Genomic DNA, 16,326 nt, shown 5'->3' with positions numbered 1-16,326 from the left:
TTGTCCTATTTGTAGAGATACACTAATCGTCAGCCATATATTATTTCATTTTCATTGTAGTCACCTTTTCGCTTCGATTGTCTTAATATAATAATATAATAGTTGTTTTGATAAAAATGTTGTTTGATATAAAATATTATATATGGCTAAGTATTTAGATTATCATCCTATGTTATGCATTTTCAATTTTATCTTGATAAGTTTCACATTTGCACCTAATAATAATAATGTATTTATACATATTTTTTTTTACTAATCAATTTTTTTATTATCATAAAATAATAACAAAATGCTTCTAAGAATTTAGAGAACAAAATGGGTCTAAAAATTTAGAGAACAAAAGCAACACAATTTTTAATGAAAGTCCACGTAGGAACTTTTCAAGGCATAAAAGAATAACAAAATGGTTGTAGAAATTTAGAGAACATAAACACAAGATTTGAACTTTAATATTAAAATATAGTTTCCTTCCTTTTCTATATTATGTCTTTTTTATTATTATTATTATTATTATTATTATTATTATTATTATTATTATTATTATTAGTTGAGAAGCTACATTACAAAGTAATGACAATACCATGAGATTTCTAATACCAAATGGCATAAAAAAGACCAAAAAGACTTGCGATTCCTATAAGCATTTGACACCAGATCCAATATGTCCAGACTTCTCTGCTCATAATTTTAAATCTTGGACAACCACCTTGTAAGAAATAACATTTGATTGTCCATTTGATTCAAAATGCTACAAGAAGACATGAGAAGAAGTTCAAGAGACAACCAAATAATCTTTGAATGTCACTAATCAAAAACAGGCTTCCAAAGATTTTTCCATCATTTGAGATGGCAATGGTTTTGTCTTGATGAATCTTGCTTATTTGAATCAAATCAAATTTTGATAAAACAAACGAAGTACTGGTCATTTATTGTGGAGAATTTTATTATTTGTTCCTCATGGTATGGACAGTAGTTAGGTACGACGAGTAGATACAAACACTTAAAGACTAGATACAAACACATAAAATAAAAGAAGGATTATGATCACACGAAATACAAATCACCTGTCATCCCATCCTGGTGATACCGAAACTTCAATCACGATGAAGGCAGCCTCACAATTAACAAATATCAACTATTGGCGTGGTCGAGTATGCCAGTAAAGAACCGGGACTAACCCACTACGAGCAATGGTGATAAACTTGAACATATACAGGCCTAAACAGTCGAGCATAAAGACAGTTACCAACTTTTAACAGGTAAAAACTAACCACGTCAATGCATGTCTGAGTTTATTCTGGTGAGAACCTTCAGAAAAAATCCACATCCATTGAGCTAAGCACACCATCATCTTCCCAGTTTACAGACTTGGTTGTTCCATCTTTTCCAGTAAGTTGAAGAGGTGATTCTAATGGTGGCGGGACCTACATACCAAAAGAAACAAATAGATGTTAAGAACGTCATCTCTATTAATGGCTGATCAAGAGTTGAAAATTTTTATATTCTTTGAAATATCATTGACAGCCAAGTTCGCTACAGGTTTTTTAAGCGTCGTTGCTGCTCCTCTCAAGCACAATATGAGTTTTGAAAGTAGAGAGCATCCGTACCATACACCGGATCAGTGGCCAGTTAATTGATTGGAAAAAGGGGTGCTGTTTGATTTCATTTGCACCTGTACTTGATCCTAAACGTCTGGCAGGGTCTCTCTGTAGCAATGCATTGATCAACTGCCTTGCTGCAAGACTTACCTGAAAAAAATAAAAATCAGTAGGTAGATTTTTGGGAAAGCATGGAATTGGAAAGCACCAGTTAAAAAACTCAAGTTTAATGCATTCAACAGGTATCAATGTCCAGCAATGCTTGTGAATTGATCTAATAAGAACCCATATACCTCCATATTTCCAACATAATGAACATGCGCTTGAGTTGTTTGTAAAAGAAACATAATACTTTAGGCCAGTGGATGATAAACGGCCACCTACGGCTGATTGTAACAAGACCAATAATTATGTGTTCGTCGAACCCCAGACATTTTTTAACCATTTAATGCCAATTAGACTACTATGTACATTAGCATTCTTCTTTCTGTTCGAAGTCTCTTCTTTAGCAAGTCAATTAACCTCATCCAAAGTAACTTCACGTGCTTGTTTAAAATGATTCTTCATACCTACTTTCCTCGAAACAAAATTTAAAAACAGTTTCTCTAGGAATAGAGTTGTAGACTTTAATGGTTCTCGTGTAAATTTAGGCTACACGACTGTAAAATCTATTAGGTGAACACCAAACGTGAATAAAAACTGAACTCTTTTCTAAAGTAAATAATAGGCTTAAAATGATCCTTACAACCGTATGTATACTGATTTTTATCGATATCTAGCTTCATATTATTGCTTAAATGATATGAGAATATTATACTGACTGAAGATAACGATTGAAGCCTTCTTGTGGCGTTTATAAACTTGAAATAATGCAAGTAATACGATATTAAATGAAAGAATCAGCGCATCAAGTAATATATCAGAAAGATGTATTACTTTACGTTACCTGAATGCTACTTGGGAAGGTGAGATCTTTGTGCAAGATGTTACCAAAAGTCTTCTGCCTGTTCTTTCCCCTGAAAGGTGTGCGACCATAAAGCATCTCATACAACAATATACCTGGAACCCAAACACAACCATTTCAAGTCGTGAACTAGAAAACCATCACAAAAAATTTAAAAGTAAATTAAGGAGAAGTCTATCCAACAAAAATAGATGCGGAGGATAATAATTCGATGATATACATATGGGAACAGGTAGCAAACTAACAATATTTTTTTTTTATTTCATTAATGAAGGAAATATACTTAGCTAAAATTCAACCAAATCAATTGCAAAGATTATCAACAGGAATGTATTTATGCAACATGATCATCTTCTCACGATGTTTACAACTTTCAGTTGTCATAAATATAAATCTGGGGTAATATTGTGGCATTAGTAGTTTGATCAAAATGATTGATCCATTATAGTGCCATATTCACAACTTTGTTTATAGAAAAAATTAGAAAGGGGAAGTGCAAAGAGGAATAGGCAAATAATCTTGATTAGTTCAGCATCGTCTTACCAAGAGCCCACCAATCGATCGAGCTGCTGTGGCCTTCCCCTGTTATAATTTCCTGCAATTGATGTACCAATAAGGACTTGAGAAGAACTAGTTCAATGTAGTTGAAGATGCAATCTAATAACTACTATTATGCTCTGTTGCAAAAGATATCCAAGAAAGCATGTCTCTTTCCACAATGTTCTCTCAAATTTGAGGAAAATCGAAATTCAAATCATAAAATGGCAAGACCAAATTATCAAGATCTATGTGGCTAGTCTTTAGAGTTTGAATTACTTCTGTTTATTAGTGTTCCGCATCATGCAGAATATGACTTATTTTACAAATTAATCCAATAAAATTAGTAATAAAGTAACTGAACAGATAGTGGGGATTCACCATACAGGAGCAATATACTCTTCAGTTCCAACAAAAGAATTAGATTGTGTGATCGGCTCTGCAACAAATACTGGTGGTGGTTGACTTCGAGATCTCCTTCTACCTTGAGGCAATGGATACTTCACAATCTAAAATTCCATGAAAGCAATTAGAATGGAAGTTTACTCGAGTGTATGCCACATGACTAGCAAATCATTATATCTAAATCTGATGCCAAGAAATTTTTCATGGGTAATAACTAGCATAAGGCATGAAATAACTTGGTTTTAATGGCTCCATCTTCAGTAAGCTCAATATTACATAGAAGCGTTTTAGAATTTTAGAGCAGCTCATGGACTAGAATCCTCATAATTAGATTTTTTCTCACCTCAATGTCAATGGACTATACTGATAGACCACCAATGATTTTGCAATATAGTAGAAAGAAAAAAAAGGGAGTAGCACATATGGATAAGGGAGAAAGTAGTGGGAGAGAGAACCAACTTGGTGGGGACCACAGTTAGTTATGGAAGGAGGGAGTTATGGACGGAGGAGTTAAAAGACGTGGAAGGGGGAAAACAGAAGGGGGAAGTTTTATTCTGGTAAAGTGGGCTGCTGTTTCCTGGAGAGCAGGGAGCGCAGAGGAAATTGTGTTCAGTTTGGTTTAGTAATTTTATTTTCTGTCTTTACTTAGTTTCTATGTTGTTTTGTGGTTTGTTCTTTGGTTGTTTATTGCGAAAAGGCTGTGGTTTGAATTTCCTTGTAATCATTTTGGAAATATATGAATATACTAGAACACATTGCCTAGTGTTCTATCATATACACTCCACTTGTATTACACTTACATTTACTAAGATGTCTAGTAGAGTTTATATTTGAAAAAGTGCAGCTACTTAATTGGCCTATTTTAGGCATCCACCCTTCCAAAGTTCCACTGCCTCCAAACCATGAATATGGCATGCCCCAGAATAGTTTGATGTGACTATTGTCATGAATGGGATGATGTATGGCTTAAGGCTTGTTTCATATAATTAACACCTTTTTATAACTTGAAGAATATGAAAGCCTTGGATATTATTAAAAAGAAGTGGTCTTAAGATGGTTGTATAAGAAATTGGGATGCACCTGCGGTTTGCAGGATGTCACAAGTGATAAATCAAAGTCAGCAAGCGTAACATGGCCATCTTTCTGGAGAAGAATATTTTCAGGCTTCAGATCCCGGTAAATGATTCCTGCACAAAATCATAAAGGAAGTTGAATGCTTTTATCGAATTAACAACACACTTTATCTTGTCATATAGTAGATCTTTCATATCATGAGTATTGAGATTAACTAGTATCCAGTTACAGTAAATCTATGTTTTAACTCCCGTATGAGTAACATGAAGATTATTCCTAAGCCCTTTACCAGAATTATTTGGAGTTCTAAATTGACCAAAATAGTAAGCACTAGCAATAAAATTTGGTAATGGCATCTTAGGTCCAATTTCACTTAGCTGCAGACTTAAAGAGAGAAAAGATGAGGACTTTTTAGGGCGTCTTAAGGACCATAGGAAGTCAAGGAGAACATTGTCTTCTTGGCCTAAAAATCATGAGAAGCAGGGACACCTACTCATGATTTTTGAGATTATTCATATCAATCGAGGATGGTTTCATTTTCCTTCACACTCCTTATTAGTGATTAAACTTGGTTAGGCATCCTGTCCTTCCATCGCTCTCGATTGTCCTCCATTCTTAATGAAATGTTTCCTTAACCCAAAAGAAAAAAGGTTTGGGGTTGATGAGGGAAATAATGAATCTTTAAATCTGTGTCATCTTTATAAATGAAGTCGATGTTCTTGAATAGCGATCATTATCTTCAGAAAACCTACTGTAAGTTGATGTTATTCTCAGACAACTGCACTCAAAGCTTCAAAAGAATAGGAAGAAATATGGTATGTATGTCAGATGAAATCGAATGAACTGAAACATCAATGTTACCTAGACAGTGAAGATATTCCAAGCCAACGACAACCTCTGCCGCATAGAACCTGAAGATGAGAATGGGCCATAACAAGATGAGTTTCAAGATGTCTTGAATGAAAGAAACATATTGCTAGACTGAGCTAAGATAATATATTTATCCATGATAAAAAACAAACTAAGTCATCGTTATACATAACACTGTAATGTTTGGGCCTCATCAATTTCGTCTCCATCATAAACTCATTTCCTATTGGAAGAAAAAATGAAAACGATGTTCTACTAATTCAAGGCTTCATTTTTTCTTTTTCCTTATCTTACAGCACAAAAGCTCCTTCAAGAAATTAGGTTAAAACCATAATGCATATTTGAAGTTCCTTTTGCCACATATCACGAACTTAGTATCACGCTGACTTCCAAAAATTGTAAAGCAAAGAAATAGATCCAATTCCTAAATTGTTTGATGAAACATTTTACGAACTTTTTGTGTTGATAAAAAAGGAATACCTTGCAGAATCCTCTTTAAACATTTTCATTGGTTGCTTATCAAGCAATGCAAATAACTCCCCACCAGGGCAGAAGTCTGTTATCAAACAAACGTGTGTAGGGGTCTGAAAAAAGAACACAAACAAAGTTTATCCATGAAATCTGTCTCAAGAGTGTCAGATAACACATGACATGCAGAATATTTCCTTATGGGAACAGCTCTTAACATTATAATAAGCCGCGTGACTTTGAACCAAATCCTTTTTGCAATTGTCAAAGCATGCATAGTTGTGCATTCCTAGTTAGAATTCTTGTTAAAATTCATAAGTATTCCATATCTGTAAGAATGACCAAGACTAGTTCTAAAATGTGATAGAATTAAAATGGAAAACAGAGATGAAATAAGACATGTTTGAACCTCAAATGAAGTGTACAGTGTTGGAAGAAAAGGATGATCCAGAAGCGCAATGATTTGCCTTTCAATGCATGCTCTGTGGACCTACAGAGAAACAATTAATCACAAATTACTGTTCAAAGTTGGGGCAAGGTGATAAAATGATGATGCTAAACGCTACATAACTAGTAGGTTTATTCATTCAAAACCCTTTGATATTATACTGAAGCATCTGCAACCATCCATCCAATTTTCAGATAGGTTTATGAGCAAAGTCTCTCTTAATCTTATAGGTCCCAGTGATTTGAGACTCATGAAGTTTTCGTGATGCAATAGTGAACACTACCAAGCTTTTGAAGAGCGTTGAAGAAAGCATAAACCGACAAAAATCAATTTCTTTCAATCCACTCTATGATTGCAAACAAATTTATGAAGCAGAAATATGAGGGTATTATAGTAATCAAACCATGGCTTTCTTATAAGACCTTGTTTCTATTCAAGAGTGCTGATTTCTCCATTGCTTTCAAGGCATAAAGTTCACTTGTACCTAGAAGTTCCACCAGATGAACACTGCAGCAAATATGCTGCATAAGTTATCAGGGCATGTGCAAAATTAACAATGACGAAAACACAAATTACAAAATTTCCAAAAGGAACCAGATGGTATAATTTCTAGAAGTCTAAAAAAAATGGCAGGCGACACTGTCAGGTAAAAAGAGAAGTCCAAATAGCAGTGTCCTAGCCCCAGATAGACTATGATGGCCGTACTTCTCAAAGGCTGATACTGTGTGGTTCTTCAGATATATTTTCTTCCTCCATTCTCATAGAGGAGGTATCTAAAAGAAAATATGTTCACTTCAAACTTTTTTATTGCTTATCAATTTCATTTGTCGAACATTGGTTTAATGTAGCAAAATAGTAATAAAAACAATAGAAGTGATAATTGTTACATAATTGCAGTAAAAAATGCAATGATGAATAATTAAGAAAAACTTACAATAAACGTAAAGCATAAACAGATTAAGATAATTTTAGTTATTTGTATTTAATTAATTTAATTAGAACGTATTATGTAACAAAGTAAAAAAGAAATAATCATGTACAATGCATGTGGTAATAGAGTATTACACTACATTACCTGCCAGTGTCTCCACACCCCAGTGGTTTAATTGGTTTAAAATGTTGGAGTCCAATTTTTTCACCACGTCGTATAATCTACAAAAAAGATTTAATGAAATAAATAAATAAAATTGTCAAGACGGAAACCTTAGCAAGAAGCAAAACCAGTGAAAATATTTCTGAAAACAATGTCCTGGGTTAAAGATACCACAATTGCCTCATCTACTTTTGTGGACTATAAGTCCCTCCCTAATGAGAGAGGGAAACTATTAAGCTAGTTCTAAAATCTATGGACGAAATAAAAATTCCTCCAAGGCAAGAATTAGGAAGAATCAGGAAGCTAGAATCAATATACTTTCTGGTGATTCATTGCTGTTTACAGGATTTAAAACCTTATAACACAAAAGTGTGAAGTCTAGAAGAACTTTGGAAGCAACATGAGAAGTAAATATTTGTCGAGAAAGTTCAGTCATTGTAACAAGAAAAGAAATGAGCAGTGGCAAAATATCAACAATTTTGCAGAGATTATAAAAGAAAACAATTATGCATAACCTTCTGTATAGCAGTCCAAGAAGAACTATGCTTCTTGTGAGGCCTTGGGAAGACTGGTTGAGAATGAATTGCCCACAAATCTTCTGGTCTCTGAAACAAAACCAGTTGGATAATTAAATTATATTTTCATACTCATAGCTTGTTTAGCAAACTAAGGATTAATATAAAATTTTAAAATATATGACTAAATTAGATTTTCATACTCATACCTTGTTTAGCAAAATAAGAATTAACATAAAGTTTTTAAATGCATATATAAACATTAGGCAGGTAATCAAACCTATCAGAATAATATTTTTAACAAATTAACAAATTAATAAATAATATTTTATTTCAAATTAATACTTGAAATTCAGTAGGTATATCTATTCAAATCAAAATAAAAAAATAACAATAATGTTTTAGTTACTAGATCATTATTAAAATGATTAAAAAGATAGAAAAATTTGGTATTTTGGTTTTAAATTTATTTTTTAGTACAGCTGGGACTGCGGATCGAACCTTCAAGAGTATGGTCATGTCAGACATTTTGGTTTAAATTAAAAGTGGGTAATCAAATACGTACTAATAAAAATATATATTTTTTAATTTATAAAAACTTAATTCGAGTAAAAAATAAAGTAGTAGTTTGATTTAAATTACATATGCGCTCTTCAAAAAAATAATAATAACCTATGAAATTAGGTAGGTAATCAACCCTTTCCAAATAAAAATTTAGAATAATATTTTGTTGTTATTGAATAATTAATACAAAATAATAAAAATAGTTTAAATTAAGGTTTTTAATCAAATCTATCCAAATCAAAATAAAAATATTTTTTTTAATTACAAAATAACTAATATGAAGGTTTTAAGAAATTGAAAAGACTATATAAAATAAAGTTTGATATGGAGGAGAAATTGTCAAAAATGTCAAAATGGACAAACTACTTTTTATGTCAAAATCAACTGTAATGAGTTTTTGTTCTTTAGTGTTTTTTTGCCATAAAGTATAAATAATTTGTATTTTTTTATTATTCTTGAAAAACCCTTTAGATTATCCAAATCAAAATTTTTAAAAATATAAATTTCTTAAACTATTAAATAATTCATTCAAAATTTGAAAACTACTAGGTTTGTTTAAATCGAAGCTTGACATCAAGTAATCAAATGATATAAATAAAATATAACTAGGCAATAAAATGATGCCAATCACAATAAAAATAATAATTTGAAGGTTTAGGTTTGTCCATATTGTCATGTTTTATTTATATTATCTTAATAATATATACATTTTAGTGAATGGTAAATAATTAATTTCTTATTTAAAAACTAAAATTAAATTCAAAGTTTTTCTCTCCAACTAATTTAACTTTTTAGTACATTTTGGAGCTGAGGTGATTTCAACCAGTGACCTCTTGTCTTCAGGTTATGGAACTTTTTTAATTAATTTACATTTAAAACATTATACAACACATCAACACCCGTCGTATCAAACTAGTATATATTATATATCATAAAACTCAATGTGTTGCATAATAATTTGTCATGTTTCAGTTTTCAAAAAGAAAATGCAAGAAGAATTATTTCTCAAATGAAAAAAAGAAGAAGAAAATAAAAAAGAAAAGAAAAGAATTTTGTTTTTCATTTTAAAAAATAAAAAAAATTATCGCATTTTTTTAGTATAAAAGAGAAAATAAGAGAAAAATATGATTTGAGGAAAGAAAACAAAAAATAAACAAGCATATATATATAAAGGTTTTTTCAAAAATAATAAAAAACAAACAAACTATTTACATTCCATAGAAAAAACCACTAAAAACAAAAGATCATTATAATTAATTTTTCTATAAAATGTAAATATTCTGTCGATTTTGCTATTTTTGACAATTTTCCATACATACATACATACATTCTCAAATATATAATCTGAGAATGTATGTATACATTCTCTTGTCCTTAGACACATACGTACAGATACATATGCACTAAAAGAAAAAAACAGAGATTCAGTATTCGTAGCAATAAAGAAATTAGTTAGTTCTGTCAAATTCAAACATAGAGCAAAAGAAATACCTTACCAAGTTGGCATCAGGAAGTTCACGGACAGCCTCATCAACATTCTCCGCAGTGGCTTTAACCTAATAATAGGAATAAGACAAACAAATGATAAAAAATTATCAGATGCTGATGCTCAATATTAAATTTTTAATATTTTTTAACAAAAAAAGGGTAAAAATGGACCTATACCAGCTTGGCACTTTGCATCTCTGCTGTCTCAGAAAGACGGTTTTGCAAAGGTTCCACGTGGCCACTTCCATCTAGTTGAACACCAATAAAATACTGAAGCTCTCCCTATACAAATAATAAAATTTTAATTCGTATAGAATTTGCAGAATGATAATTTGAAATTCACTATCAAATGATGATCCAGAAGAAGGTTCTAATAGTTACCGTTTCATCACGCATTGGTTGCAAGTGAAACAAGTTCCAGAACTTTTTACCTATAATTCAAAAAATCAGGTACATTTACAAACTGCTGCTAAATGATGTAATGCAAAAGGTTTCGAAGTTCAAATCTTCTTCGAAATGCACAATATCAACTTGAACTTTAAAAAAATGTACACCAATTATGAGCATTCAAACTAACTCCAAAAACGGCAGTAACATTGACAAGTAAAACTCATTACAGTTGATTCATCACCATAAAATCACAGAATCTGCTTACCAGTCTTGGTATAGTTGATCAACTGAACAGTTATTTCTCTTTGTTCCCTAATGGCATCCCTTATCTTTGAGACAGTTTCTTGGTCTGTTTCAGGTCCTTGAAGGAACCTGTGGGATAAATGAGAAATGTACTGCATTTATTGTGAAACAAAACTTTTCGGATAAAGTTCATTTGTTCCCAGCTGGTTCTATACTTAAGCAGATTCATCTTGAAAATTATGAAGTTTTTTTCACTCATGTCGAGCAAGGCACAGACTGATAACTTTCTGTAACACCCCAAAGAGGGGGAAAGAGGAATAAAGGATGCCATGAAAAAGTATGGAAAGATTAAGTGAAACTTAAAGGACTCGATTTAAAGTAGAAAATAAACACAAAAATACTTTTTATTCCAAAACTGAACAAGAAAAAATAAATAAATAAAAAATGAATCAAATATGTAATGATGTCCCTACCTACAGTTTCGTCCCAAAATTTCTTCACGTGTATATTCCGTCAATTCAAGAAAGCTGTCTGATGCAAAGATCTGCATACAAGAGCAGAGTTATTTTTAAGGAGCACTGATTTTCCTCTACTGCACTAACCAGAAACCTAAGATTTCATATTTGCAAGCTATATTACACTATGCAGTTTAAACATGATCAGAGATTGTGACTTCCTAGTACATTGATTAAGAAAGATAATGAGGCACGATTCTGTTAGTCAAAGATGCACTCTGATAGCAGCAGTTCTTTGTTGAGACATGATTTCTTAGTTACGGGGGAAATTTTACAAGATCCATTGAGTAATTTTCATGAATGAATAATTTTCTTCAGTAAGATTCATAACATATTTGGTTTTAGTTTAAAAGGGACTAACATGTGTTAATTTCCCCAAAAGAAATAACAAAATACTAGATATATACATTATGAACTAATTTTTGCTTTTCCACGACTAACTGAATATTCTTCCACATCTATGATTAACAAATTCATGCTTACTCAACGCTATCAAATCCAGTATATTATAACCTCTTCTACTGTAAGAGAAAGTGGCCTTACAATTGGATTATCAGGAAGCCTTGGATCAGTAATAACAAAATTTTTCTCAATTCGCTCCAATGTGGTAGCTAAATCAATTCCTTGGCGAATATCCTTTTCTCTTTCAGCACGATCCCAACTATCAGTCCGTTCCATTTCATCGGTCATCAAAATTTCTGGTTCAAAATCTGTTACTTCAAGCTTCCTTGCACTGCTTAGAGATTTCCCTTTGAAACTGCAATAAAGCATAACAAAGAATATCCTGAAATCAAGTACTACAAAGCGATAATTACAAGTGATATTGGCCAACCAATTAGTCTGTGTAGTTATGAAATAAAGAACCAATTGAAGGCTCCAAAGAAATTAAATATTCAACCGCCAAGGCCATCAACACAGTGAAACAATCAACAATCCTGTATGAATAACTCACCCCATTAAAGAAACTCGACTTGATAGCCTAGGTTTTTTTCCTAACCCATCATCTTTGAGGTCTTGTAGAGGAGTTTGTCTACCCGGTGTATTAGTTGCAGCTTCAACTGATTTTGGATGAACATAGTCAAGATTGAACTTTTCCAAATCTTCTTTTTTTCTAGTAGTGTCATGACTGATAGCTCGAGATCGAGGATTCTTCACTGTCTGAACAACCTCTGTGATGGAAACTATTGCCTTTTCCTTCTGGCGAGCTGAAACATCAAGAGTGAAAATTAAAGGTGCAGGTAGCATCATATTCCATAGAAATTTGAAGGATCAGTTACCATCATAACGGATTAATGACTTTGGCAACCCGTTCGGTCGTAACGCTTTATCATTTATGCCTTCTGTGTACTTGCTTACTTCTACCTGCATACTGCCAAAGAAAAATACCATTCTTCAATTTCTTAGTTCATCACAGTTGACTGCACTCAGAATCTTGTGGGCATGCATGACTTTCTTTATTCCCATTGCATTTTAGAAGGTCCAAGTTTTATTATTATGATTATTCAAATTCAGCCACAGCAAAAGCATAGGCATGACCCGTAACAGTTTGAAACAAAATACTTCATGGCATGACGGCACAGATACAGTAACCAAGAAAGCTTCAAAAGACAAGCTTAGACTACTCTGTTCTTACGCAGAAGAAACAGCAAGCCAGTTAATTTAAACTTTAAACAGGAAATGCGGGTGAAGATTACACAGCACCGTTAAACTGAGGGAGAACCGAAGGAAACCAAGAAAATCCCGATCATTTTATAGTATGAATCATCAAGGTCAAAAGACGAAGAAGAAATCAAACCCAATAAATTTGATAGTATTGCCATTGTCATCCTTGATAGGCGTGACTGTCAGAAGATTCCAGAAAGGAGTGCCATTCTTCTTGTAGTTCAAAAGCCTCCCGCAATAGCTTTTGCCGTTTTTCACTGCATATCGAATTTTGTCGACTTCTTTCTGGTCTGTCTCTGGTCCCTGAAGAAAACGGCTGCCACCCAATACAAAAAAAAAAAAAAAGAAGAAGAAGAAGAAGAAGAAAGAAAGAAAGAAAGAAAAACAGAAAACAGAAAACACCAACAGTCCGTCAGCACCCAAGTATGAAATTTAGAGATTTGCTTCCAGATAACTTTGATTTTACTGTGCCCCATTTGAAACCCAGGCTTCCAGCCACCTTGAACATGCAATGCATTTAGCATTTCACCCAAGATTTGGAAAACTGGTTATTCGACCAGTACCCACACTACGCAGGTGATGCTCCATCAAAAAACTAGAAATAGCATTATAGTAAATTCGAGCAAGATGCATCTGGGTATTCCACATTATGTCTGCAATTGAACTTTTTAGGGTTTTTTCTGGAAAATCTAAAGCTCTTTCTGTGCTTCTTTCGAATGATTCCATGACTAGCTTGTCAAAATTTTAAACTTATTATCACGACGCCTCCTTTTGGGCATCTGTTGGTTTATTATTCTTTCTTCTTCTTCTTTTTTTTTTTTTCTCTTTTCATTTTTTATAAAAGTTTATTATTAATTCAATGGGAACTACATATGGAAACTCGTTTTGACCTTGAATAATTCCCAGAAAATTAGAAATTTATCACCCACTAAATAAAAAAGCAAAATTTTGTTTTTTTGTGTTAATTAAAAAAAGGGTTTAAAAAGAAATATCAGTAATACTACCACTCTCTGCATTTTGCCGTTAAGAGAGCAGGCAACATAGGTTAACGTTTTCTGAAAATAAGTAAATAATTATAAATGAACATCTTTATTGGGTATCTTTTTTGCCTTCTACTGTTTGACCCAGAATTGAACATCTCTTAGTTTGCCTTTAAATATCAGACATCTTTTACTCCAAAAAGATCCTTTCTTTTATTTTATTCTCTTCTTTTAAGCGAATTCATCTTACCAGTTCCTTCCGATGACCTCCTCTGAAGCATAACCAGTCATGCCAAAGAAACCACTGCTCGCATACATGATGGGGCAGTCTGGTTTTGTGGCATCAGAGACCACAAATGTCTGTTCCAAAGAAGCCAAAGCATCCTTCAACTCTTGTGACACCCTTGGAAAAACTCCCGAGGTTTCATTGCTAAAGCTTGAAGTTCTTCCTGAACCACTGATTTTCTCAGATGATCTTTTGCTGCCCCCTCCTTCCCCAGATGCTCTCCCCACGATGGCCTTGAAACTGCCTTCTTCCACGTTTGTCTCCACCACCAGTCCCCACTCCGCCGCCCTTTCTGCTATGTTTGCTTCTGTTGATACTATGGAAGAAGATTGCAAGCTTTTTCTGTCTTCTTTTGATTCATTTCCAGGAGTGTTTGTTGTGTTTGATTCTCTGTCAATTGCCATCCATTTGTCGGTAGGCTTGGTACTGCTCATACCTTGCTTGTCCTCCATTATCAACGTCTCTTTTCAGTTTGTGAACAAAACAGCCTACGAAGTAATGTCAAATTAATACTACTGGGATGTCACCAAGATACTCAAAAAGGGTGAGAAATCTGACACAATATTATTAAAGGTCAAAAACAGAACTTGACAATGGAAAAGCTTGGGAAAGCCAAGTACAAAAGAGACTAAGAACTGAAAACAGAAAGCATTATTCGTCTTCCCGACAAACCAAGCATGCAAAAAACAACAAAAATGCAGAAAATGCAGAAGAGAGTGGCAGACAATCAGGAGGCCAAAAGGCAATACCTGCATGATTCAATTATACGTGAAAGGGAAAAACAGAGTGAACCCCCCCTTTTGAAGCGGGTGAAGTAAGCAGAACCAGAAGCAGAAGCTCCCAGAAATTGGAACTTTGTACAATTGAGAGCCTTTCAAGTGAATTATGAAAACCCAGAAATCATTTCAAGGTGTCAGGGTGAAATTTCAGACACAAAAACTGAGTGAGGAGTTTGATCGAACAGGTGGTGTGCAGTAGGGGATGCCAGTTCAAGATAAAGTCCCAATTGGCCAATAAATATGCCTCCCACCCAACCGTATTGCATACCCCATGTAAAATGGAGCAAATCTCAGGATGGCCGTTGATTTGGCTCGGTTTATCCATAGTCTTGTCTCTTTATCAGATTTCCCCACGAGAGAAACAAAATGAAATAAAGTAAAATAAAGGGAAAGATTTGGACTGAAGATATGTGAGGCCACAGAGCCTCCAGGACCGCATGAAACAAGTTTCTCCACGTACTAATCTTTGAAAAATTGAACCCCAAGTTTCTTGATTACAATAATTCTAACAGCTTTTCCGTTGCTTGGACTTCGATGATGTTCTTAGACATGTTCCTGATTGTTGCTTATATGATTAAACAAAAGAAATTATAATTTCAAAAATATCTTTAGTCAATTAAATATTGAAAATTTTGTAGGGAAATTGTAAAAAATAAGATTATTTTTAGGAGGATAAAGAGCAAAGGGATGAGTTTTTAAAAACATGATTTTTAGGACAGATAAGCATGTGAAAAGTTTATATTGCCCTTAAGTTAAAAAAAAAAAAAAAAAAAAAAAACCCTAAAAATCAACTTTATACAATTATTTTCCTTCTCCCTCGCTCTTTTTCTTCTTGCATTGATCAAGAGGAAAATTTGAACTTTAACCATTGATCACACACTTCATATGGCGGCACACGAACTATTGGACGGAGTTTTTCAACCATTTGGATGCAACTACTTCATCTTCAACAACAACTTAAACCTTTATTTTGGTTTTAGGATATAATTTCCAGGTTGCTTATTGATTTTTGTTGTCAGCGTTCAAATATTCTTTTTCTTTTCTTCTTTTTTTTTTTAGCTCCAAAATGGAAGAGTTGGATTTTTTTTCTCTTTGCTTTACTTTGGATTTTTTTTTTTAACTTCTTGAGAGTAATGGCGAAATAATCGAAGGGTGGATAACGACGACTATGGAGACTTGGATGGCAGTGGGCATCATTTTTCTTACAAATTAGAAAATTTTCTCAAACTCCAACTATTGTAGTAAATTGTTCTTTGTTGATTTTTTTTGGAAATTGTTCTTTGCGTAGAAACTATTATGTGATTTCTACTTTTTTTTCCCTTATAAGTTTTTGGTTTTTTAATTAAATTTTCTAATTTGTAAATTGATCTTGGTTGCCAAAATTTGATATGAGTAACTAAGCAAAAAAAAGTTGTTATACATCTTTTACATTAAAATGTTTATTGAT

The 16,326-nt window shown here is 33.1% G+C and overlaps 1 protein-coding gene across 3 annotated transcripts; it reads right to left on the bottom strand.

The window, feature by feature from the left end:
• Positions 1 to 896: 896 nt before the first annotated feature.
• LOC103490438 (phototropin-2) lies at positions 897 to 15,413 on the bottom strand. Of its 3 annotated transcripts, XM_051091626.1 has the most exons (24): positions 14,850 to 15,413; positions 14,065 to 14,588; positions 12,968 to 13,150; positions 12,450 to 12,541; positions 12,125 to 12,377; positions 11,716 to 11,929; positions 11,131 to 11,201; positions 10,680 to 10,786; positions 10,406 to 10,455; positions 10,202 to 10,306; positions 10,033 to 10,092; positions 7,973 to 8,062; positions 7,440 to 7,516; positions 6,787 to 6,871; positions 6,326 to 6,406; positions 5,929 to 6,032; positions 5,440 to 5,489; positions 4,585 to 4,691; positions 3,486 to 3,608; positions 3,106 to 3,157; positions 2,545 to 2,657; positions 1,608 to 1,748; positions 1,309 to 1,424; positions 897 to 1,218 (listed from the first exon to the last, which is right to left on the bottom strand). In XM_051091626.1, exons 2-23 carry the CDS (start codon positions 14,550 to 14,552, stop codon positions 1,311 to 1,313), a joined length of 2,760 nt encoding a protein of 919 aa, XP_050947583.1. In that variant the 5' UTR covers positions 14,553 to 14,588; positions 14,850 to 15,413; the 3' UTR covers positions 897 to 1,218; positions 1,309 to 1,310. The 3 variants fall into 3 exon arrangements, with proteins under 3 accessions (XP_050947583.1, XP_008448153.2, XP_050947584.1); XM_008449931.3 differs by having other exon boundaries at positions 897 to 1,424; XM_051091627.1 differs by lacking the exons at positions 897 to 1,218; positions 1,309 to 1,424; positions 1,608 to 1,748 and having other exon boundaries at positions 2,560 to 2,657; positions 3,481 to 3,608.
• Between the last annotated feature and the right edge of the window lie 913 nt (positions 15,414 to 16,326).

Source organism: Cucumis melo, chromosome 11 (assembly GCF_025177605.1).
Source record: "Cucumis melo cultivar AY chromosome 11, USDA_Cmelo_AY_1.0, whole genome shotgun sequence".
Taxonomy (NCBI): Eukaryota; Viridiplantae; Streptophyta; class Magnoliopsida; order Cucurbitales; family Cucurbitaceae; genus Cucumis; species Cucumis melo.
The sequence above is the reverse complement of the archived record's forward strand: the minus strand, read 5'-3'. Positions and strand labels throughout refer to the sequence as shown.

Bases quoted from the DNA above. Each gene is read 5' to 3' on its own strand.
- LOC103490438 (XM_008449931.3), bottom strand. From the start codon at position 14,552: ATGGAGGACAAGCAAGGTATGAGCAGTACCAAGCCTACCGACAAATGG. The intron at 11,930-12,124 runs GTGAGTTATTCA...GCTTTATTGCAG, and splicing joins AGTCGAGTTTCTTTAATGGG to TTTCAAAGGGAAATCTCTAA. The intron at 6,872-7,439 runs GTAATGTAGTGT...TATTTGCTGCAG, and splicing joins GGGTGTGGAGACACTGGCAG to TGTTCATCTGGTGGAACTTC.